This window comes from Cornus florida, unplaced genomic scaffold (genome assembly GCF_030987335.1).
Source record: "Cornus florida cultivar Cherokee Brave unplaced genomic scaffold, ASM3098733v1 CherokeeBrave_3.0.0_Hap2_Chr02, whole genome shotgun sequence".
Classification (NCBI taxonomy): Eukaryota; Viridiplantae; Streptophyta; class Magnoliopsida; order Cornales; family Cornaceae; genus Cornus; species Cornus florida.
Window position 1 is genome coordinate 4,045,194 of NW_026775572.1, and position 25,806 is coordinate 4,070,999.

Here is a 25,806-nt window from a genome sequence, read left to right on the forward strand (position 1 = left end):
ATTATATCATCATAATACTTTATAACACAAATATAATACTTTAATTAACTAATAATGCTTAATTAAACATAATCAACAAATAAAATTATTAATAATAATATATGCACCATTAAATGAACTCATTATAAGAATGGTAAAGAAATCTACACATTAATTAATTCAAATAAACTAAACTCTTTAATAAAATACGGGGTATTACAATCGTGTATGTTATGTCTGTATATATCTACTCGAATTCACCTTCTACTATTTGTCTTTGCCTATTCATAAAAGAATTGTGCTTGCTTTACCTTTTGGGTCTGACTGAAACTTTTTTGCCCTCTTCTCATTGATGCCAGAGCTTCTTGTCGGTGTTTATGGAGTCTTGTGGCATTGGTGGTGGGAGGAAGGAAAAGACGCTATATATATATATAAGAAACAATAAAGATATACAGTGTAATTTGTAAATTTATAAAATATTTAGGGATATTTTATTTTATTTTATTTTATTTCTAATTTTATAGGTTAAAAAGTTCTTTCAGCAAAGTATAAGGGCATTTAAGTCATTTTACCTATCTGACACTATGTCAAGGTAACTTGAGTGTGGGTTGCAGTTGCGGTGATAGTAATTTTCAAAATGTGTTTTAAGGTGGTATTTGACTAAAAGTGTTAATCTAATTAACTCAAGATAAAATAAAAAACAAAATTTAATAGTCAAGTCAGCCACGTTCCCAACACGTGTTTGAAACGGCACGTGTCACCTCTTTCCGTTCTAAGCCTCTACAAAACCTAATCATTCTCTCTTTCGATTCTTCAGAAACCTTAAACAACGAGCTATACAATATCAATGGCGATCTTCAGATCACTGAAAGCCCTAATCACTCGAAACGCGAGTACTTCTTCCAGATTCTTCCCTCCTCTCCCTCTCTCTTCTTCTTCAACTCTATTCCCATTCCCATCCCCTCCTCTCTCCTCCCTTCTCTCACATCCATCTATCTTTTCTTCTCGCTCAACATTGCTCTCTCCACTGTCCAAATGGATTCCATTCCACGGCCCTCTCTTCCTCTCTTCTCCTCCATGGATGCTCTCTCAGTCCGCCACGCCGCTCTACGCCCAATCCGACGCCGTTCTTCTCCAAAAGGTCGAAGCATTGAATTTGCTTCACAGGCGAAGCTTTCCGAGTGCTCTAGGGTTTGGATCAGTTTCGAATAGGACTGATACGGAGGAATCGATCCAGGGCGAGATCAGCGTCTGTCGTGGCGGCTTTGTGGAGAGTTTCGTGAATTTGCCGAATTCGATTTCAATGATTCGATTGCTGTCTGGTCCATTGCTTGGATGGTACTTTTACTTTTACTTTTTTATTTTCTTCTCTATTCTAATTTTTGAGAAAATGGTTATATTTGTATATTTATTTATTCATATATGAGCGCTCAAATCTGCAATTGTATTTGCTGATATGGGTGCAGTATAATTCTAACATGGGTGTGGGAATTTGTTGTTATTAGCATTCATATATGAGCGCTCATAGGTTTTATTTTTGTATGTCCTAAGGTGTAAACTGATATAAATGAAAATTTACTAACATTATAAAATTAGTAGGAGTGATAGATTTTGCAGTTAAATTCACTTCAATAGTCGCATGGGACAAAATAAACACAATGATGATGATGATGATTCAGTTCAAAAGTGTGTATGATGTATTTAAAAGTAAAGAGGCAACTAGTTAGTTGAAAACTTGTAAAAACTAAAAATTAACAAGATTTGTTGAATTATCTTGCACATCCTGTATTTGCTCAAGTTTAGGCTTAAAATGCGGAAGCATATGGTGAACGTGCAAGTTTTAGTTGGTATATTATATATATATGGTGAAAACTTTGAGTGGATTTAGTAGTACAGTTAATTACACTTTGAATTATAAACTTACCCTCGTTAATGACAGTGTACTAGTTAATACTGTATACTTCTTCAGAATTTGGATTCAGATGACCGCGACAATTTTTGGTAGTCCCTCTGGAAAATTGATTTTGTCTAACAAATTAAACTGGTTTTTGAATGATGTATGGCTTTGTTATTGTAGTCCTTGGTTTCGATAGTCATTTTAGAATCTAAGGACTTGCTTGGTTCAATTTTCAGAGAATAGTTTTCTGTTTTGTGAGAAATGTAATTAAAAAACAGTTCAAAATTCTGTTTGATTAACTATTTTCTGAAAACTCTGTTAAAAAATAATTGTTATCAGAATTAGAAAACTGTCTTTTATAATTCATCGAAAAAAGTTCTTGAGGACACCTATTCTCTTGTGTGACCAATAAGCATTGATTATATTAAATCATCATCATACGTGCCTTAATCACATACGAAATGGCTTGGACCATTCATATCAAATGAATATTGAATCATTTTGTGCTTTCATCTGTCTTGCCAAGGTCTCACTGACTATTGAATTTTTTTTTTTTTTTTTTTTTTTTTTTTTTTTTTTTTTTCTCCTGGTTTTTTGGAAGTATTTTTAACAACTTTTATGCAGGATGATTGTGCAGGATATGTACCTTTCTGGATTTGTTGGTTTGGCTATAGCTGGTGCAACTGACTGGGTATGAATTCTGATAAATTATTCATATTATGGAAACAAATCCTGAATGATATGTAAGAGTAAAATTAAATTTTTTTTTTTTCTCTCTTTCTTTCTTCATTCTCTTTTTCTATCTTTTAGCTAGATGGATACATGGCTAGGAAGATGAGAATCAATTCTGTGGTTGGTTCCTACCTCGATCCTCTTGCTGATAAGGTTAGTGACACGTCCCGTTGTCCCTGACTGAGTTTTGTTGTTGCAGGTTCTTTGTGGCTCATTTGAACCTCTTTGGTGGCTGAAATTGTTGCGTGTCTTATTATCTCTTGTTTAAACAGGTTTTGATAGGATGTGTTGCATTGGCAATGGTAGATAAGGGTCTTCTGCACCGTAAGTAGAGTTCTCTGTTTTTTCTTTTAGTTGGTACCTCGCATGTTAGGTAACATTACTGATGCATAGAATGAAAAAGCTTGTACTAATCGTATAAATGCATGCGCTCTCTCTCTCTCTCTCACACACATGCACATGGAAAATATAAAAGAAGCAACTTCTGAATAAGTTTTATATTGGTGATTTGATGCAGTGAGATTGGGTTACTTCAATTGTTACAATCTTTCAATTTTGTCATTTTGACTCCACGGCTAAACGTGGTAAGTTCAGCTACAGATTCTAGGTTGTGATTCTATGATGTTCAAATTGTCCACCTCATCTGAGGTCTCTTCAGACTGGCCGAGCCATGATATATATAGTAGGGTAAATAATAGGTCATGCTTATTTTTAAAAAATGGCACATAAATCCGCCTCATTTTTGGTCGTTACTTGAAATGGATAATGGGATTTTGGTGGATGGCCGCATAAGTTGGATTCTTGAATACTAAAGTTCATTTATGTGTATGTCCAATGTAATATCCATTGTGCTCATTGTGTGAAGCTACTCTTATTTGGTTTTTTGTTTGTGAAGCTGGGTTTGTTGGACTCGTCGTGTTGCGAGATGTTGCCCTCGTTGGTGCTGCAGTTTATCAACGAGCTAGCAGCTTGGATTGGAAGGTGAGGATGCCTAACTTTGAACTTCAGTAGTTAGTTACCTAGATTACTGATTTGGATCCCAGTTCTCAATTGAAATTCTTTTGTCAGTGGAAAAGCTGGTTAGACTTCTTCAACCTTGATGGCACCCATCCCCAGAAAGTTGAGCCTCTCTTAATTAGCAAAGTAAGTTTGATGTACTTTCCCTGATTATCTGATGAACAATTTGGTGATAGAGCACTTTTTGAATAGAGCGATACAGTTTATTTAGCCTGCAACATGGTCCGAGTCATATCCAAAGTATCTAGGGTCCTACCATGTCTCAATAGAATTGCAAATTTAGTTGACACACGCTGAGAAATTATTGGCTTTGTACGCAGCACATTTTTTCAACTTGACATACTTGGAACTTGAGTTGTTATGAGGAACTGCCTTAAATGTGCAAGATCAATACAATCAACCACCACTTGGTGGATATTACTGTCATCGTCGTTGCAGCTGTTGTTAATGCTTCTGCGCATTGTGTTGTCGAACTCCATGATCTAAAACATGTTTTAGCCCACCGCTCGAGGCTCCCGCTGATGCACTGCAATTGTTGACAGGTTAATACAGTTTTCCAATTGGTCTTAGTTGCTGCAGCTCTTCTTCAGCCGGAGTTTGGTAACCCTGAAACTCAGGCATACATCACATATTTGAGGTTATTCATTTCACATTTCAGGTTTCTCAACTTCCTATTGATAAATTCAACGAATTAAGGCTAACCACACATTCCATTCTGATGCAGTTGGTTAGTGGCTACAACAACAGTGGCTTCCACTGCAGCATATGGAGTGCAACACCTGAGAAGCAGATCTTTATTGATCAGAAAGAATATCTAGTCTGAAATGTGGAGCACAGGCCTTTACTGAGAATAACCTTGAATTTACTGTAATAACCAAGTGGGTTGTCAATTTCACGTTCCATTGAAGAAGGGAGAATTTTCATAAGCTTTGTATATATACCTACCCGGGTGCAGGAAAAGGAAAATACCGTCATTGAGATACTGGCCGCTCCACAATTCTGAGGCATGCAAACTTTGAAGATATCTACTCCTTGCTCAGATGATTTGATCCTGGTGAAGACATGAGCAGAAGTAACAAGCTGATGTAACATTATCCTTAGAAAATAACTCCAAATTTTATAGCGAAATTCTAGATATTTTCATAAGAGAGACTTGGGGGTTTAAAACCTGACTTTCAAGTTTTGGTGTCCTTTTGGATGCTGTTATACAAAATTGTAGTCTTACTAGAAATTTATGGTCCCTGATTCAATAAAAATCTTTGTTGTCTCGGCATCTGTTACTATTTTTACAGATATGTTAATGAAGCCTGGTTTGAACTTTGAACATGGCATTCTTGATAATCTATATGTTCAGGCTGTAGAGAAACCAAATAAACTAGCAGTGTTGAATTGACAGCATAAGATGGAATAATTGCTACATGTTTTTCTGGAGTTAATTGCAATTGTTGCATGTTGCAATGATGTTACCCTTGAACCTGGAAAAATATGAAGGCTCAAAATGCTACTCCATCGGCTGATATTGTTGCAACTTAAGGTGTGAATCCCGTGATGGCCTATTTGTGAATGTTTGTTTGGGTGCTTACCTAAAAACTTGGTGTTGTTAGTAGAAACCAAAGAGTGTATTTTAGGGTTGCAATATTTCTAAAATACTTTAAAAATATTCTCCTTTTATAGACTTTTCATTTATTTTATATCGTGCACGAATGAAATTCAATTTTGGTTTTTTTTTTTTTTTGGGTCAACCTCCAGAAAACAGTGCGCTTTAGTAAACGGTCCTAAGCTTATTTACTGGGGCAGAAAATGGAGTAAAAGGGGAAGAAAGGAACACATTTCCCTTGTTTTATGAAACAAAAATCCAATCCAAAACCCGAAAAGGGCTTTACGGACTCCCTCTGTCCCATAAAACTTGTTCCTGGTTTGTTTAGGTTTACTTGATTTTTAGTTTGATAGCATTTTATATGTAAATTTCTTAATTTTTCTCAATTTTGTAATCATTCATTATTAAGCGGTATAGAACCAAAATCATACCAAATCTCATCATTGCAGAGTGAAAGGGATGAAAATCCAAATTCCATCATTCCAAAGTGAAAGCAATGATGAAAATCCATCTTCAAACAGGTAATTACTAATTAGGATTATTTATTTATTTTTGTTTTCTGTTTTTGTTTTTGTTTTTTGTTTTTAGTTTTTAATTTTTTGTAGTCTGATTATCTGACTTGGTTCCTTTTCTGTACTGAATTTTTATGAGTCTGCATTGTCTATTTTGGTAGTTATATATATATATATATATATATATATATATATATATATATATATATATAAATACGCACGCGTATCACGGAATACACATATTACTAAACTGATTGACGCTCTCTGTGAAACCTCATCATAATTGATTGTTTTATGTGTAAATATTTGGTCAGAAAATCTGTAACTATGGATATGGAACCATTGATGAGTAAAATTCTGAGGAAGCTTGAGGTGAAATATAAGGATAAATTCGAGACGGCATATGGCGTTGAAATTCACATTGATGCTCTGTTCCTTGCTTGTTACATAAGCTTCAAGTACTCACTCTGATGGTTGGTTGGTTGGCTGGCTGGCCTCTCTTCATTGATTTCTTATACTTTGAAAACTAAATTACTACTTTTGTCATGTTTGGGAGTACCTAATCTACTTTTTGGAATCGGAGGAAATTAAGTTTAAACTTTGAACTAAATTTCTCCCAATTCCAAATTCAAAGTGCCTATTAGTGCTCCTTGGAATCGAAAGAAATTTAGTTCAAACTTCAAACTAAATTTCCTCCGATTCCAATTCCGGACCCCAATTCGGTGCTCCAAACATAATATTAGTTTGTTCGCGATTGATAATGTCTGTTATTTATGTTTTTTCTTTAGTTCTGGTGTCTGATGGAGGAGGAGGAGTTGGTGACAATCTTGAAGTTGTGCTGAGTGGAGAAAGCCTGTGTGAAATTGGGACTTGATATAGACACCAATGTGGAAGAGAAGGCTTTCGATTTTGAAGCATACTCATTGTGACGTACACTTGTAGAATTTGAAGAAATCATCAAGAGAGAAGGATCCTGCTAAAAAGTTATGGCTTCCTCGTGTAAGTGCTGTGCAAAGCTTTCATAGAACTAATATGAACATAACATACATACATATATATATATATATATATATATATATATATATAGTTAATGTGGATGGTTTTTTATTATTTTTATGGCTTCAGGTAACAAAGGATGTTGAAGATTTAATGAATAAGTGGGATAGGTTTGTGAGGAAGTGGGAGCCCGCAGTTTTATCCCGGAAGAGGTCTACTGAAGAAAGAGCTGAAGACATATACATGTTGGAAGAAGCGCGCCAGATGTTGGTTTCATGTTTATAGGGTGTGGAAGATACGAATGGGATGCATTCGGCCCCACTCTTCGCGGTGGCTAATCATCTTGGTACCCTTGTAAGTTGTAACCGAGCTCATGCTAACAATTCATGAAAATTTTAAGCAAAACCTCCATTTATTTTGACATGAAACATTTTTGGGATAAAATAATTTTCCAAATATATTTCAATAATAATACAGTAATAAATCTCTCTGTCTGATATTTTCCACTTATTATGATTATTAGTTCATTATATTTAAATATCCTTCTTTCTATATGGTACGTGAACCACAGATCCTTGAACTAAATATGTTCCAAACTTATTATTGACTTGTGATTCATTTTATCAATCAATTAGTAATACACAAGCAAACAAGGCATTCGACAACCAAATATAAAAAAAATTTGACAACACAAATTGGTAAATTAAACGACTGGCTTTCGACTCTCAATATATGAATTTCTTGGTTGGGTGGGAGAGATGATTCATTCATATACTCTGAAATAGCAGAGGCTCGTAGGTTTCTCCCGTCCAACATCCATTTTTGGTTCCCTCTTTATAATTCTCCTTAAAAAAAGGCACAAAACAACAAAAGTTCATGTCAACCCAATTTACAGAAACTATATTTCTATATATTTTTGGCAATATATATTTTTTTCAAGTCACAAAAAAAAAAGGCTCAACTGGGAAGGGAAAAAAAAAAAACAAAAAATCAATGAGCGACACATGTACAAGCCTCGGACTCTCTCATTCTTGTGTGTATATGAAAGCTTTCTCGCCATACTTTCAAATAAGTTCACCTTTCAAAGCAGAAGCAGCCCTTTGAATGGCCCTGGCAACCCTCCAGATCTCATGCTGAGTTGCTGCCTGCCGTTCTCTCTTGCTCATTCTTTTAAATCCAGAATTAGCATCAACTATTCCAGGGAAGAAATAAAGTTTGCTCTCATGTTTTCTAGGAGGCCCGTAAACCTGCATATATCAAATACCATTGTCTAATGAGTTAATGTGCGCCATACTTATGGCTACTAGCTGCTGCTAGAATAATTTGAACTGTTGCAATGTTTGTAAAGGTGAGAATGCAGTTATGCTGTCTGGGGAACAGCAACAGCAATTATCTTTCAGACTCAAAATAGGCAATTTGAACATTCAACAAAGCTTATATTCTCTATTGCAATTCCTTTCGGGGTGAAATACAAAACTTGGTAGAAATGACGACACTTTGAATAAGTCAACAGTTGGAAAAGATGGAAATGAAGCCACTTACCAGATGCTTGAACCACTGCCTTCCTTGAAGCCCTTCTGCATCCAAGAAGCCTCTCTCAGCTAACATCAGTCGATCATTTAATCTTCGCTTTTTCAACACCAAAAGATCATCCACAATTTCTTGCTCCCTCAGTTTCTACAGTCCAAAACAATAGATGCTCACTAATTTAAGACAATAGCACGCAAAGGAGACAAAAAATTATGAACATGCCGATTTTTAATTTTTAAACAGGAGGTCTTCTTTTTGTAATAAGAGCGCCATTCTCACAAATTTTTTTCAGGTTCATTTTTTTTTTTTTTATTCTTTCGACAATGGTGGTGTTGGGCCTCTTATAACACTCCATAGTCCACCACCGGGGACATGTAGTCCTTCGTCCCACATACACCAATTACCAGAAAATCTGTGGGAGGGGCTCCAAGGGAATTCGAACACACAAGTCAAGAGTTTAAACTTTTACGAGTTGGGATTCTTCAAAATTAAGATCATTTTGTCCACAAATACCTCAAACTTTCAATATACCACTTATTTTTAGTTGACTATTCTAATTATTCTCTATTATCAAACTTATTTAATTTTTAATTTTATTAGTAAACTTAAAATTTCAATAAAATGAGAGAAATATCCTTGAATGCCGACCAATCATATTTCTGTCAAAGCTAATTGGGTTTTCAAAATGTATTCTCCAAAATGTTTACATTTCAGTAAAAAGGAAACTTTCGTGATTAATAGTTCTCACAAAGTCATGATTGATGATAAATGGCAAATTCTACCAACTGAGATGGGAATTAAAACTCCTTTAATTGGAATTAAGGTGTACAAAAAAATTGTGATTCAAATAATCTAGTCAAACAAACAAATAATTTTTGGTTAGTTCCCAGAAACTTTAAATTATTAGCTTGATTTCCCACATAACAAATAGGCCCTTACAGAAGTTCCAACAAAGAATCTCATATCTAACCTTTGCTTCCTCCTTGGCTTCTTTAGCAGCAGCCACAAGTTGTTGAATTGATGCAGTTATAGGATTTAAGGAGACATTCCTTTCCAAAAAGTTGCTCAAGACATTTGTATAATCCTACAATAAAAATAAAACTAAAAACATTGTCAAAATCTAGTCCTTCACAATGTGGTAGCAGGTGGGGGGATTCTTCATTAACAAAAAAGAAAAGAAAAAAAAAGTTTTAGTCCTTCAAACCATGAAAAGAAAAATGGATGCAAAATTTTGTATTAATTACATTATCTTTACGATGCATCATCATGGTCCAAAAGCAATAAAAAAAGACTAACATAAAATAAAGAACTGACCAACCATGAATGAAGTAGAAGTCCATCAGGTACAATCAATTGAAGAAATATTGCTAATTACTAATGTTGGACATTTTTACCTGCAATTGAACTGCATAAGTGAGGTAATTTAAAGGTAGAACTGGATCATCTGCCAGGTGAAGTGCAAGAAGTCCCCAAATTCCTGCAACTGAGCCAGCACAAAAAGTAAAAGGCTGAGTTATCTTCAATAATGATAATAGGCTAGCTGTTTAATGGTGTATTGGCAATTCAGAATAGCAATAAAGGACTTTGAAAGCTAACCGGCCACATGACGATGAAACAATGGATCTCCATAGTTTGCCATCCAGCTATACGAGTCAAAAGCAGTATGATAGACGGGAAAATCTGCACAACAATGAAGATTTACATTATGCATGTGATGAGCACCAAAACTTCATTTGACAATTTATTAATCCAAGGTTCAACAAATCACAGGTACAAACTTTTTAAACCAAATAAATATGATAATGACTTTATTTCCTTGGGGCTTCGAAACACAACAATTGAACTATCAAGCTGGTAATCTAAAATGAATCATTACCTATTACAAGTGCAGTTCAAGCTTACCATGATTTTGTTTTTATATTGTTTCTGGACACCATATTGGTGTGTGGGCACGCTAGCACGTGTAGTGGACAGCTAGAAGTTAAACAATAATAGCCTCCTGTAGGTAAATTTTCATTTTCTCCTATATTTAGTAACTCTTTCCACATAAGTGTTTATAGCTCGTTATCTGAGGTAAAACAAGTTGTTATGTCAACTTTTGAGTTCAGTAATTCATGCATACATGCACCATGGACATTGAAATCAATAAGCTGTATATTTGTGTAACATATTTAGATGCCTTCCGCCAATATCCGACATGAATTGGCAAAAATGTGTACCGGAGAATTCACCAGAACTTGATAGAAAGTACAATAAGAATTAATTATATATAGCAAGAATATGACTAATCTAAAAAAGTTTTATGGGAGCTTATCTTTGTTTTTAGCATGACACTACCTTATAGATGGATGGATGGATGGGTAGATAAGTAGATACAAATGTGTGTGTGTGTGTGTGTGTGTGTGTGTAACATAGAGAGAGAATTAACAATCAAATGCCGCTACACTAGATTATTTTTAACTTATCTAGAAAATAGATTGACATTTTCACGGTTTCCACCAAAAATGCGAAAGTACAGCTTCTTGAGATATATACCTCTGCCATAGTATAAATCAATAGAAGGAACCCCGGCATGCTGCAGAAATGGAGCAAAATCTGAATCTACTCCACTGAGTCTCTGAATCTGCAATTCCACCGAAGATATTCTCAGTCAGAAAATTTCCATATATATATAGTGTTCTGCAATTCCACTAAGATATTCTTAACCATAAAATTGCCATATGTTTGTAGTGTTCTGCAATTCCACTATAGAATTACAAAGGCAACGACAGACCCACTTTAAATGTATATATGAAAAATAACAGAAAATATTTTGCTTCATTATGCATGTAGTATTGTTCTGCGAATCAGAAAAGTCATATAAAGGTGAACTTACGTTGATGCCTTTATTGGTAACTGTGCACTTCTCGTATACTGTCATGTCCTCTGAATCAGGATCCTTAACCTTAAACATGTATCAAAATCAAGATTGAGACATGAAATGTATAGCAGGCATCATAAATCAAATTTACATCCAAAAGTAACTGATGGGAGAATTTTGAAATTTTTGTCTTTCTGCTATAGTTTTATATACTTTACCTTCTTTATGACCTCAACAACGAGATCGTCTAGCTGAGGAGTTGCACCAGCAAAGAGTCCAGGCCCTTGAACCGCACAATCCACATTGAGGTAGGCTATAGCTTTAGACCCCAAATTCACAAGGTTTTGCTCAACCCATTCAGTAGATCCTATCTGAAACCAAAAGCAACACAAATGGTTCAATTTTGAAAAATGAATGAAAAATAACATGCTCAGGTGGCACAAGCATGATCTGTTTGATTACTTCCAGATGCAGTATTCAACATAAAAATTGCATGTATCTTTAAGAAGAGACCACAAAAACAGGTCCATACCATTCTAAAGCAAAAACAAACACACACACACACACACACACACAAATTGCAGTATATACGCATAGCTGAACAAGTAAAGGCAGGTTCCACCCTCCACAAATTGAGCTTTATTGATTGAAATCCCCATCCCATAACTATTCTGTGTCATACCATGATAAGGGTGGATACTACCGTACTGCTGTCATTCACTGTAAATGGGAATCAGGTTTTACTCAATGCAGGCAAACCTGCAAGGCTGTCAAAACAATACATGTAGTTGTTTGACCAGCAGTATGCTCTTCTAAATGTACAGCATGACTAATTAGGATTCATGTTCACAATGAATCTCATATGTCAGCAACAAGATAGTACGCCTATCGGAATATTCAGGCATTCATGTTTAATCAAATACTTTTCCCAGACATTTTATACATGTAAATTACTGCATATACTAGCAGAACTCTCAGGTTGAGGGATTTAGAAATTAACACTGTGAGCTTATCATCAGATACCATGGTACTAGCCAGTGAACAGTGGAGATAGAATATTACCTACCATCCCAAATTCTTCTGCATCCCAGCTGCAGAGAATGATTGTCCTTCGAGGATTCCATCCCAAGCGCATCAGAAGAGCATAACGTCGAGCAACATCAAGCAGGGCAGCAGTTCCACTATTGGGGTCAACCGCTCCATAAGTCCATGCATCTCTATGGTTTCCTAGTAGTACAAAACGATCAGGCTCTTCTGATCCCCTTATTACAGCAAATACATTATGAATTGTTGCCATCTTTTTCTCCCCCTGAAAAGAGAAAATTTTGTTTTAATACAAAAATATGGGATTCCAATAAATAAGTGAGGAAAGCAGCCCCCCTCCCGAAGTTCCATTTACCTTTTCTCAGCTCTGATAGGTAATATAAAAAGATCTACAAATAAATGAAGATATGAAAGAATGGAGAAATGAGTTCAACGGATGCCATTAAGTGCTGATGTACAAATGACAAATAGAGGCCCTTAACCGGGAAAAATGAAAAATAGAAGCATTTCAGATAAATACTAAATACAAGAGGCCAAAATTGAGCTCATAAACACGACTTTCCAATTTCCACAAACTCACAATAAGCATCAGTCAATTCCTGTTCAACTACACAACTACTTTAGAACTCTAAAAAAGGCAACCACTTACTACATAAAGTGAAACTGTGTATCACATAAACCATTTTTACTAAGATACTCGAAACGCTTAAAAGTACCCCTTTTTTGTACATTAGTTCATCATAAACGGAACTTACTCAGATCCTAGGCCTCGCAATTCCTTCACCAGATCCTATACCACCCAATTGCCAGACACATGGTTAATCGGAATTACGTGACCAGGTTAAAACACTTGCAAGCACCTTTTTTGTACATTAATTCATCATAAATGGAATCCTAGCCTAAATCCTATACCTCCCAAATGCCAAGCAGTTCAGTGAAATTTGGACAGCTCAAGATGCTTATATCCAAATAGGGAAAATATTAAGGAAAAAGAAGAAAGAAAGAAATTTTCTATGGAGTACAGCTCCAAATTATCAAAATTTTCTAATTATTTGATTTCCCCAATTCCTTGCCCAAATCCTAGACTTTCCCATATTCAGGCAATAAAAAATCTTTACACTTTGATCAATACTTTCCTCCCTACCGTGGATAACCTCCTAATTTCCACACCAGATTCCTTATCACCAAACAGGAAAATAAAGTATGTACAACTCTTCTAAATTATAAAATTTTGTATTTCATTGGTTCTATTTCCCCACTCCCACCAAACTTCATAGATACTATTAACTATGCAATTGAGCTAATAAAATTAATGAACTAGCTGATCATTGCTTGGTGCAATGGTTACACTCGGGTTCAGGTATGAAAAAGACAGGTATGGCTCCAGCCTTTCCTAAATGAGCTGATAATTCCAAAACTCTAACCCATAATTTGATCCAAAATTCTCAATTTACAGCCAAATTCAAACCAATTCAATTCGGGCACATAATCTAAAACCTAATCCAGAGGCAACCACAATAACACAATTTTCACCAAAGAACATTTTACTTCAATTATAGAAACAATTCCACACTATATAAAGACAAAAGAAAGAGCAACCAACCTGGTAAGTGAAGTTTAGCATAGTCGGACCGGGACCAACCCTGCGGACCTTAGACTTTAGAGTACCCCTCCATTCATAGGGCACCCTGGCCCCCTCAAGCGACCTCAATATGGTCTCTGCTGTTTCAAAAGATATGGGCATGGACGGTATATTTGGGAATTTCATCAAAACCTCACTGTCCTCCATCTCTAACCTCTCTCCATCACCAACACCAGCCCAGCCAGGAGTCAATGGGTCCCCCAAACCTCTCATCACCGTCCCTCTCTCCACCCCACTCCTAAACCTCTCCCCTTCTGTGTACATTAGCACAACCGCCACCCCTCTCTCTGCCGCTGCCTCCACCACCGCATTCCTGGAGGCCTCCCCCCTTCTCACCACCGCCACGCACCCACTAACGCTCACCCTCAGCGCCGCCAGCGCACGGTAGTCCACCTCCCTCCCGTAGTTCACGAACACGGCCTTAGCGTACGCGGCGCCGGAGGGCGAGTAGGCGTGGTACGGCCGCACCACGCCGTCGTTGCGGGACCCACCGGGTTCGGTCAAGGGGAGGTTTCTGAACGTGCCGTTGCTAAAGTACGCGGAGAGGGAGGCGTGCGTAGGGTAAGAGAGGAGGGCATTGTAGTCTTTGACGTGGGTCTCTAGCCCTAGGTCCTCGAAGTGGTTCTGGACGTAGAGGGCGGTTCGGAGGGCGGGCTCGGTGCCGGCGAGGTGGGGGTGGAGGGTGAGGGCGCGGAGGTAGGAGGAGAGTGTGTAGTTGGTGGCGGAGGAGAGGAAAAGGTTTCGAAAGTGGAGGGTATTTTGGGAGGTTTTGGCCTGTGTCATAGTTGAGTGTGGTGGTAGTGGGTGGTGGTGGAGGGTGTAGAGCCCTAGAATGCAGAGGATGACCACAAAGAGGAAGGTACATGAGGGCCATGGTAATGGAGTGAAGATGGAAGTGGGTTTGGGAATGGTTAAGGAGAAAGGTTGAGCCATTGTAGAGAGAGAAAACCTATATGTACATAAATAGATAGATAGAGAGAGAGAGAGTTGGTGGGTGCTTGGGTGAGTTACTGAGTTTATGGATGGAGAAAAGAAGGGAAAGAACGGTTTCAGCTTTTTCAGGGGGGTGGTGGTGAGAGTGATGACTGACGAGTTTCAGTGGGGGTTACAGTTTTACTCATATAATTGCCGACCTTTTTTTCCCAAGAATAAATAAGACATGATCTAATAGTTATACTTTTTTATTTAGCCAAGGATATCAAAAGGTTGTTAGTTAATTATTCTTTTTCATTTTTTAATTTCTTCTGCATTTGAATATAATTATATGATTCTCTCCTTTCTGTACTGCATTTGCAACCCACTTCTTTTTTGATTTCATTTATTCTTTTCCTTTTCTTTCATTCTTAATTTTAAAACTAAGCCATAAATTATTTCTCTTTGTATTTCTTCTTTCCTTTTTTTTTTTTTTTTTTAATTTAAACCAATATCTTCATCATTTTCCTTCTTATTTTTAATAACATTATCTCATATTAATTTTGTTCACCTTCTGTCTCTTACCTTATTTAACTACTTGAGCGTCTTTGAATTTTTTTTTTTATAAATGTCTCCAAACCATTTTAACTTACTTTCTAAATTTTCTCACAAACAACCACTACACCTAATTTTTCACTCGCTACGTTTATCTATCTTAACTATTCTTGTCCTTTTTTAGGACCCAATACTCCAATCTCATACAACACAATTATCTAATAACGTATTTGTATATAACTTTTTTTCTTTTAACTTACCTCTATTCTTTTATCACATATAGCTTGTCTCCCTCCCATTAGATTCACACCTAATCAAAATTCTAAATATTTAAAAAGAGAGGTACATAGGATAAGAGCTATGATTATTTATTTATAGTGCGATTTGATATATGTATATATTAAAAGAAATTCGTATCATTTTTCATAAATATCAAAAAGGATTCTAATTCAGTGATTAATGTAAGAAAATTGGCACTGTTATGAATGTGACTCTCTTGATAGTTTACACTCCACAATCAATCATTATGATGCAAGATAATTTTTGGAAGTGTTGTGATACAATTCACATATGAAGATGATTAGGATAAGTTTATGTTGTGACACGACTTACACATAGATTTTTACGTGATGCATTCGTATGTGATGGTGATATTCCAATTTGTATTCATGATGAATGGAGAGAGAGGTAATTAAAGAAGTTCAAAAAGACTGCTAGTCTAGTGACGGCCGGTCTGGTCTAAGCTGAAGTTGTCAACGTACGTAGCTAGGCTAAGGTGGCATGGATTTTATTTTTACAGCAACACATTGAATACGGTCACATACGACAAACTTATATTTATATAAACTCTAAAATGCAGGCCGGCGACAGAGCCGACGACAATCACATCCGCAGTGTTGCCGGATGGTGCATCACAGCTCATATAAAAATGTAGTGCACCATTTAATTTACGTCAAATTTACTTGAACATCGCTGTCATGGAAGGAATTTTTTGATGCGGGGAATTCCACGCAGGCATTTCTTTCTTTTTCTTTAATTGCCAAATTCGTTTCATAATCAGAATCTTAAATATTAATTTAATTATTAATTATATTATTTAAATTATTAATTATACTTAATAAAATAATTAATATTTAAAAAATTATAAATATTAATCCAACCAAATTACTAAATAATCTCTGATTCATAAAAATTTATTTAGAACCTGAATTCGTTCAAGATCAATCAAAACCAACTTAACTCGTGTCGGATTCAAGTTAAGTTGTCAGGTTGTGTCAAACTTTACCGCCTTAAACTTAAGAGTCGTGACTTTAAAAAATAGCAAAATTTAAAAGGCCATGTTTGACAATTAATTTTATATACTTTGTATTTTTAATTTGATTGAAATAGAAACAACGCTTCTTGTACGATGTGTGTTTGTGTTTATTAATAATCGAAAGTATGTTTGATAACGTTACATTTATTACAAGTTTTTTAAAGCAAGAATATGAAAACATATATTTAATAAAAAAGTATTACAAATTTTAAAAATAAAATAGATAGGTTTTTTTTTTATAAGTATTTTAATTGCTATAGCAGAGAAGCAAATCAGAAACATCAATATAGTACTTTTGATTTTGGTACCAGTTAAAATCTCAACAAATATTATCAAATATTATTCTCGCATATTGTTTTGCTTACAGTACATTGCCGGAACAAAAAACATAAAGCAAAAATTCGAATGGGTCAGAAAATATGAGGATTATGCGTGTTATTAATAAGATGCAGTACTATATTTTTGCACGACTACAAAATATTGAAGTCACATGTGAGAGTGTCCGAAAAGTATGATATTGGACAAAGACATGATAATTAGATGAGGGGAATTGTGTGAGGCTTTGTACGAGATGATGTGTCACATTGTCCACATTCGGAATCGATCCGTCAACAAAAGTGGTGTCCAGGACTCAGGTGTGGGGTGCCCTTACCCTCACTTATCTATCTATATACAGTGTGTGTGTATATATATTAATTTGTGGCTCATAGCCCAAAAAGGTTGGACAAATGAACTCAATTATCTAATTTCCTCCTCTTATTGTCTCTTCATCACTGCTTTATATTTACTTACCATTCATCTAACCATTATGATTTTAGAGCTTTTTTGCCTCACTACTTGGACATATTTCTCTCCAAGTCGGAGAAGTAACTTTCCGGGATGAAAAAAACGATGACAAGGGAGAAACTTTAATAAAGTATGAAAGGAGAGGAGGTGTTGGTCCCACAACGCGGTATTGGGGCGTCGGTGTCCCCTCACATTGTTTTTAAGTTAAACATTGACATTCAAAAAGATTTTATTTTTATTTTGAAATAAATGATTTGAATAACTATTAATTATAACAATTGATTACAAAATTAATTATTGGGACATTTTAACTCATAAACATAGATCTCAAACCTAAGAATAGAGATATTATCAAAAAAGACAATTTTATATCAACAATCACAAAGAAAATGAAAGGAAAACTAGCATTTAAAGAATCAATATGTGGTCATATTAATTCGACTTGAGAGAGATAGAGAGTCTGTTCATTGAGATATTTTTCTCCCCCAATCAAATACTAGTGATACATAAACCAAAGGGAATCTGTTGGCCCATATTTTGTTTTGGTGAATAAGATATTTGAAGGAGCATATATAAGGTCGGCAGAAATAAAAATCTCTCTCTATATATATATATATTACTACTATTAATGTGTGGAAAAAAAAAAGAAAAAAAAAAAGAAAAGAAAAAAGAAGCATATTCCACTTCATAAATGTAGCCAATACAAGGGCTGGTAGGTGAATGTCATATATTTTCAGTAGATACTAGGAATAGGCAGCATGTGGGTGGCTATAAATGCATACAAAAGGAGCTTGTCATGGCTTTTGTCTTGGAAAGAGACACAACTTTTTCAATTGGTTTGTTGGATATTGCTTTGTTGAATGCAACTTTTTGTTGTGAAGGATCGAATTAGAATAAATATGTCTTTATTTTCCTTTTTTTCTCTTTCGCTTTCACTTTGCATTTCATGCTAAAAAGCACTCCCACTAAACATGAAATGAAGGTAGTGGATAGATAGATAGATAGATAGGACAGAGTGCCATGAGTTGGAAGGGCATTAGCTTCATTTTGATGCATGGATGTCCATCACCTGAAAAGGATACCTCCAAATAATGCAATCATGAAAGATGCTCTTATAAGGAGAGAAGCGTTGAGAAGACAATTCCATGCGGGTCCCATCACACTTTGTCTAATATTGTTGGTTTAAGTTCATTATGCACACATGACATTTGAATTTTGGCACTGGGGCAGGCAACTACACCAATGCCATTCAGTTGGAATTCTAATTAAACAAGATTCACAAGGATGCTCACTAGCCAAATCTCTCTTCTGAAATATAAAATTGGTTCAGATTTAGCCAAGTCGTGATTTTGTTAAACTCCATATAAATAGTAAAGTTGAATAAGATGATGATGCGGCTGAATCTCAATCGCAAGATTGATGACTGCGAAATTCAAGAGACAAATTTTACCAGAAAAAATCCATTTCTGTGTAATTGTGGTAGTAGAGATTGGTTAAGTTAAGGTATCTGACGCTGTGCAATGAGGTTCAATACGATCAATTCTAGTATTTATTGTGGAGCTTCAAACTTATTTGCTACTACTAAACTCGAGATTGTTTATCAGCTAAGTATTGTTATTGAGAAGCAATTTATGCTTTAGACTACAAATTATAGTTAAGTTAGCTACTTTTCAAGCAGTGGTAATTTCAATAACAATCTGTAAGACCAAATGGCATTACAGAATTACTTGTCAAAATCTTAACCAAATATTTTGTTAAGATTTAATTAAATTATTTCATTGGAACACTAGTGGGTGTGTTCATTAGGTACATGGCTTACTCTCAAAAGAAAAAGAAAAAAAAAACCACATGCATATATATACCCGTGATCTGTTAATAAACTGCTCCTGATCTGGTCCAATCCAATGGATAATAGTCCAAAAGTTCACGGGACAACCAGAAGAAGCCCATGAAGTCTCTCATCGCTCTAACATACGTGCATGAATTGCACATATGAACATGTACGTAGTATGAACAGGTACACTTATAAGTACATATGAACATGTATGTAGTATATATATGTTATTGGGAGGATAAGGTTTATTTGTCTGATATAATAAAATAGAATTGCTATTGAGCCACGTCCTTAATGAAAACCACATACCAAACATGTAAACTGTATTTGTACATCTCTCTCTCCCATTTTTCCATTGCTCTTACACTCCACAACATTCAAGCAGCCTCAAAACAGTAAGGCTGGCAAAGGCAGTCTATAGCATGCATCAGTTTTCTCCGAGGTCCCACAGCATCCGCACCCATATCCTTAAGTTTATTCATGGTAAGATTCACCAACTGGAATTTATTAACACACTTCCCTTGAAAGATCTTCACAAACTGGTTGAGTCCGAGTGACGCTAACCAACTGCTTAACCCACCAGCTCTTCTAAGCTTCCTCTCGAGATTTGATGCCCTCATTTTCTGATTTAGCAACAGACCTCGATCAAGGAAGCCTAAGGACCGCTTGTGCACTTTTGAGGTGCTGCATATACCAAGTGTATTACGGCATCTAAAACTATCAACCGTGTCTTGATTTCCTGACCCCATACTGTGATGAAGCCTCGGTACCTTTGCAAAGGTTGATGGAATGGGTTGAGAACAAGGAATGTTTCTAGCAGTTGGATTATCCTTTTTAGGAGCCAATGATATGACCTTCTCTCTTTCATCAGCTGAATGCATACCAGCACATGTCTCAAATTTGCGCTCTGTTTGGGTGTTGATTGTTTTTCTGGGTCGTGTTTGTTGCTGACTCAATCCTGGTCCTCCTGGTTTTACCATTGTGGACTTTTTGGTAACAGGTAAAGGAGGGACCAGAATGGTGACTCTCTGCTTCTTGACTATCACCCAACTATCTTCTCCAGACATGTCAGCCTCAGGGCTACTTGGAGTGTTATTCTTGTTCCCCTGTACTGCCACCAACCGTCTTTGTTTTGGTTTCGCCATTAGTTACTGACCTGCTTTTTATAAAATATCAGACACATATGCTCTCATATATATAAGACTATTAATCTGAATATCCACCAGCAATGAGCTACAAAGTCTAATAAACATATATATTAATATATATATATATGTATATATCACACAAACAGCTGACACAAAGTGATGACCAAGTACAAAACCAAGATATATATAATATGTTTTACTGTATTTTTTAGTTACTTAAAAGGATTAAACAAAGGCAAATTGAAATCAACATCCCAGGATTATTAATGTTGGATCATGAGATATAGGTGTAAAAGTTAGAGATTTAAAAGGTTAGTCTAACCAAGCTGGACACCAATGCCAACTGCAGAGGTGATCTGTCTTATCTAACAAGCAAAGACATGACAGATTTAGGTACTCTCTATGAAAAAAGACAATTATTTATTGTCGTCCTCGTGATTGAGAATGCTGCAAGGGACGAACTTGCCACAACCTAACATTTGGCATAATTTGCACACGTATGCCCTCAGACTCCATTCATGGTTGGCAGACTAAAATTGCCGACTGTACTGATGAGCAATAGCCACCAAGGAAACCAAGAAATATATACATAAGGCATATAACTACAAAAATACCCTACAAGATTGAGAAATAGTGACGGATGACATAACAGCAAGATGAATAAGGTTGATGCAGCACGGGTCCTATGTAGGACGGAATAAAAGTGACAATTGGTATCCCATTGATAAACTCCATACGACTTAGTATTCAGTCTTCTCATACAGACTCTATATCAACCAAAAGCTCAACTTCTCCTACATAGAATGTCTATCAACTTCGGTCTTTAATCCTGTTATGCTGCTTTAAATTACGACCAACATTAATAGCTGCATTATCATACTAAAGACTTAATTTGATAGAAACAAAAGCCCATTCTCGTTGGATAAATTCTCAACCACAGAAGTTCACATCCCACAAGCCATTGCCTTGAACTCCAGTTCAACACTGGACCTCACAGCAACTAATTAGATTCACTCCAATTAGATCCCTCCATTACAGGCACAATACCCCCTGATCCATCATCCATCATTTGATTGTGCGGCTCTGTCCACTCCAGTCTTCCCTTGAATAGAATTCCACCCCCACACATCCAAACTTGAAAAAAGAAAAGAAAAAATAAAAGTAAATAAATAAGAGTTAGATTGTTCCGGACGACATCTTTATCTATCAAAGTTTCCAGCTAGCATGCATGAACTAGATTACGGTAGTCACAGCTAGCATTTGATATCAGTGTGAATGATCTGGTTCTCAACACAAATAATATCAACAGGTGAGAATGTACAGCAACCTATTCACAAGTTTAGAACCAATAATACTATTCGGTAATAAATTTGCAGTACTATCTACAAGTGTACATCGCAGCACTCACATCTATAAGAGCATCAATGAACAGGCTCCCAACAGTAACATTATTATATGTGTCGCAAATGTAATCACCTTTTCGTAAGTTCAGAACCGATGATTCTATTGTGCTACTAGTATTATCCACAAGTTTACATCCCAACGTTGATGTCTCCTTTAACGTTTACTTTATGAGATAAATATGCTCCATTTAGGTATAGAATTATGAATCCTGATTAAAATCTTTATGATAAATACCATAGATTGACTACAAACTCTCAAGGAGAGTCCTCAACCACTTCATTTCTTCCTCACACTGTTTGTCATTGCAACATCATTTAATCTTTCTCTACAGAGACTTAATGGACAGGGCATAATTGGCTCAATTTTCTTAGTTTCTTTGCAGCCACATATAAGTATCTCCACCCTAAATCTATCCAACCAAGCTCTTGTAAGATGTTGTTGTCTTGTAGACATATAGAGCTCTTTCCAATCCATACAATTTCCATTAAGCAGAAGGATATCCGAACCTAAGAGTGACACTTCTGCGAAAATCCTCCTTTAGAAGCTTATTTAAATCAAACTGCAGTGGTCCGTCAAAATTAGCTCAGAATAAAGCAATCCTCAGGAGAAAAATTGATATATTGCTAATAGAGAAAATATCTCTGCTAACATCTTGAGTATAAACAAGACCATTAGCTTCGCCTTTATTTCCCCACTCCTTCCTTCTACCTTATAATTAGGTCTGGAATTCGTTCTAAATTATAATTAGGGCTGTAAAAGGAACCAAACTGTCCTGAACAATCGAGCTAGATTAAGTTATAAGCTTGTTAAGGCTCATTAATTCAAAAGGTGAGCCGAGCTGGAACCCATTTTTAAGGATTGTTAATAAATCAAGTCGAGCCCAAGCCGCCTCCAGCTAAACTCGTACTGGTTCATGAAAACCAATCCATATAATCTTTAGCCATAAAGCCTATCCTCTAAGCAGTTAAGTTAGGTTCAATGGGTCCATTGACTCCATCAAGAGTATTATCCACACTTGTCTCATATAAGATTAGCATTTTATCTTATCTCTCACTCATTTTCTCCCGCACTCTTTCTCTTTCATATGCATAATGCCCTCCCACTCTCTCATTAACCCAGATCTAACGATGAGGTAATTGCGGGAGATTCTGCCATGACCGTCGGCAACAGAACCGATTTGCTCAACCATTAGATAACCTATATTCCAATACCTCTGAACCAAACAGATTGCGCGCACAACCACTGAACATATCATTAATCTGCAGAAAACATCCCTAATTGGTACTAGTAAATAGACTACTTCCCTAGTTGGTACTAATAAATGAATTACATAAAAACAACAATTCCAATAGCATTAAAAATTTACTAAAACAATCCATGAGAAGCATCACTACACAATTCCATTTGTAATGACCGAGAAAATTTCTAAATATTAGCGGTGGAATTTTGTTTTGTTTACTCTTTTCAGTTATCTATTTAATGTGTGGATATTCTAACAACAATCTTAGCAGGAATTAACATTGCCTGCCGCCATAATAAACAGAGAGTACACTGAAAAGGAAATACGAGCATTGATGAATATAGAATATGTATAATTGACACGAAACGTTACAGATTCTCCGATGAAAAGCCCAAAAAAGCAACATGTATTATCCAGGCGTTTAAGAGAACTGAAGTCCAAATCCCTGGAAAAGGCAAAAAATATACATAGTTAGGTTTATATCAGAATTAAAGAAACATCTATATAACACAGATATATGCAGTAAGATCGTATAGTAAAAACTAGATCGATAGATCGGTTGAGGGGAAACACCTTCAGAAGAGAATCAATGAGACCGGAGTCGGGAATTACCTTATCGTTGATCACTGAAGTAGAAACGGAGTCGTTGGCGGTTACATATATGCCCTGTTTGGAGTGATGAAATGGGAAGAAATAAAATGCTCCTCTCCTTTTAAATTTATATATTTATATATATATATATATATATATATAAACATAATAATAAATTATTCAAAATTTTCCTCCTTTTTTTTTTTTTTTTTATAAATTTAAAGAGTTGTGTAAGAAAAAAGAAGGGGGGCGGATATTGCAAAACCTAGACTTGTTGTGCATAAACCAATCAGAAAATTTGGGGAAAAATGGCGTTCATGAATGGGTGCGCTTAGAATGTTTGTTTTCGCAAATGGGCATGTCTCTTTCTTGATATCTTAACTACATATATGAGTAAATTTTAAGGGATTGGCTTTAAGTGATTTAGAGCATCTCCACTCCATGCTTCAAATTTTATATACTAAATTTATTTGAGGTATTGCTGTGGCAAATTGATATATGAAATTTTGACATATTCCAATAGATATATCAAATTTATTAATTTATTAATATTTGAAGTTTCAGATAGAGATGTGATAAGTACACAAATCTAATTATTTTCTGCACCAAAATAAGTTTTTAATTAGACTTTTATATTATTTAAATATTCTTATATACTTGTTTTGTGTTTTGTAGGTGTTAATGCATAAATAGAAAGAATGCAAGCAAAAATAGAGAACAAATGACAATCCATTGTTGCAATACAGAAGGTTATATGTTTTACTAAGCCAAAAAAAAAAAAAACACAAGGAGCATTGAAGCTGAGATGGAATTGTGGTCAAAGTAATTTCCTTTCTTCTTCTTTCAAAATATTATATATATATATATATATATATATATATATACACACACTACTCAATGTATACGCGTAAGTAAATAAAGCATAATTTGTCACTAAATTAAAAAAATGTAAATATTTTGATATGCCATTCTTACATCCACCAAAAAAAAAAAAGGTCCACCTTATTAATTAATAAAGATGAATCATAATAGTTAATGTTATGAACGGCGATTAAGTAAACCATTAAAAATGTGAGCAAATAAGATGAGGTGCTGGTTTCTATGAAAATAATAACATGCAATGGTAAAATGATTGCAATGAACCAAAAGCATACAACATATTAATATTTGTGTTTTTAAATATAATTTGTTTTCATTGGTATTAGAAGGATATCTCTTGGTGTGCTAAATATATTTGATACACTTATTGATTTTAATATATTTTTAAATATATTCATGATTCAAATTTTAAAATTGTACGATGAAAATCTTTGGAAAAAATATATTTTTATTAACACAAATAATAAATAATAACCCACTACACAAATAAAAATAATTAAACCAAATGAAATGAGTAAACATCTTTGACGCTAAAAAAAAAAAAAAAAAAGTTTTACTTTTTTTCTTTCAGAAGAAATTTAACTTGAACCATTCAATATAAATATTTGACAAGATGTGAAAAACTTAATGAGAATGAATTTTGGTTTCACCAAACATATTTTTAACAAAAGTAAAACTAAATTAAATAAAATATGTTTAAAGACAATTCATAAACTAATGGATATAATTGCGAGGAAAAAAAAATGAATTTATAAATTCAAAACAAATATATAAAAATGTAATTTTATTGACATTAGTATAGTAGTAGAAGTATAAGGAGATTTAGAATGGGATTATTATTATTTTTGTAGATTTATTAAAATTTAAATTTTAGTAGAATGAGAATTATGAACTGCATATATTTTATTGATGTACCAAATTATTTTCACACCAAGTAAATATAGACATGGACAAATCAAATATATATATATATATATATATATGTAAATTATGCCAGTCCGATAGTAGATAATACCTAACAATGCAACCACCGGATTATACCTAACAAAGTAACCCAAATTCTAAATAAATCTATTTTCACCAGACTTATTTTAGTGACATTGTGAATATATGAAAAAATTATTAAAAATAAAAGAGAAACAAGGAAATAAGTTTTACTTTCGAATATAAATTATGCCATTGCTAAACAGAATATTAGCAATCTATTTTTTTATATGTATTTATGAAAGATTTAGTTACTTAATAATATTGATTCAATTTTTTTAAAAAAATATTGGATGACTTTAATAAATAAAAAAATATCTATTCTATAAAAAGAATTAATAAAATACATTTT

At 34.8% G+C, this 25,806-nt stretch overlaps 3 protein-coding genes across 7 annotated transcripts; 1 reads left to right on the top strand and 2 right to left on the bottom strand.

Moving 5' to 3' along the window:
* Positions 1 to 759: 759 nt before the first annotated feature.
* LOC132293186 (cardiolipin synthase (CMP-forming), mitochondrial-like) lies at positions 760 to 4,898 on the top strand. 2 transcript variants are annotated; one of them, XM_059790547.1, is made up of 8 exons: positions 761 to 1,317; positions 2,501 to 2,567; positions 2,687 to 2,761; positions 2,881 to 2,932; positions 3,504 to 3,589; positions 3,677 to 3,751; positions 4,168 to 4,262; positions 4,350 to 4,898. In XM_059790547.1, the coding sequence occupies exons 1-8, from the start codon at positions 827 to 829 to the stop codon at positions 4,441 to 4,443; spliced, it is 1,035 nt and encodes a 344-aa protein (XP_059646530.1). In that variant the 5' UTR covers positions 761 to 826; the 3' UTR covers positions 4,444 to 4,898. The 2 variants fall into 2 exon arrangements, with proteins under 2 accessions (XP_059646531.1, XP_059646530.1); XM_059790548.1 differs by lacking the exons at positions 4,168 to 4,262; positions 4,350 to 4,898 and adding an exon at positions 3,946 to 4,161 and having other exon boundaries at positions 760 to 1,317.
* A 2,407-nt stretch (positions 4,899 to 7,305) lies between these two features.
* LOC132293187 (probable glutamate carboxypeptidase AMP1) lies at positions 7,306 to 14,950 on the bottom strand. 3 transcript variants are annotated; one of them, XM_059790550.1, is made up of 11 exons: positions 13,768 to 14,944; positions 12,187 to 12,429; positions 11,339 to 11,491; positions 11,136 to 11,204; positions 10,796 to 10,883; positions 9,857 to 9,940; positions 9,655 to 9,743; positions 9,231 to 9,344; positions 8,273 to 8,407; positions 7,809 to 7,977; positions 7,306 to 7,575 (listed from the first exon to the last, which is right to left on the bottom strand). In XM_059790550.1, exons 1-11 carry the CDS (start codon positions 14,737 to 14,739, stop codon positions 7,565 to 7,567), a joined length of 2,127 nt encoding a protein of 708 aa, XP_059646533.1. In that variant the 5' UTR covers positions 14,740 to 14,944; the 3' UTR covers positions 7,306 to 7,564. The 3 variants fall into 3 exon arrangements, 2 of the variants coding, with proteins under 2 accessions (XP_059646533.1, XP_059646532.1); XM_059790549.1 differs by lacking the exon at positions 7,306 to 7,575 and having other exon boundaries at positions 7,604 to 7,977; positions 13,768 to 14,943; XR_009477795.1 differs by lacking the exons at positions 7,306 to 7,575; positions 7,809 to 7,977 and having other exon boundaries at positions 8,274 to 8,407; positions 9,231 to 9,361; positions 13,768 to 14,950.
* A 4,454-nt stretch (positions 14,951 to 19,404) lies between these two features.
* Positions 19,405 to 23,752, bottom strand: LOC132293189 (uncharacterized). Of its 2 annotated transcripts, none has more exons than XM_059790551.1 (3): positions 23,613 to 23,752; positions 23,373 to 23,445; positions 19,405 to 20,364 (listed from the first exon to the last, which is right to left on the bottom strand). In XM_059790551.1, the coding sequence occupies exon 3, from the start codon at positions 20,351 to 20,353 to the stop codon at positions 19,586 to 19,588; it is 768 nt and encodes a 255-aa protein (XP_059646534.1). In that variant the 5' UTR covers positions 20,354 to 20,364; positions 23,373 to 23,445; positions 23,613 to 23,752; the 3' UTR covers positions 19,405 to 19,585. The 2 variants fall into 2 exon arrangements, with proteins under 2 accessions (XP_059646534.1, XP_059646535.1); XM_059790552.1 differs by having other exon boundaries at positions 23,574 to 23,752.
* Positions 23,753 to 25,806: the final 2,054 nt, after the last annotated feature.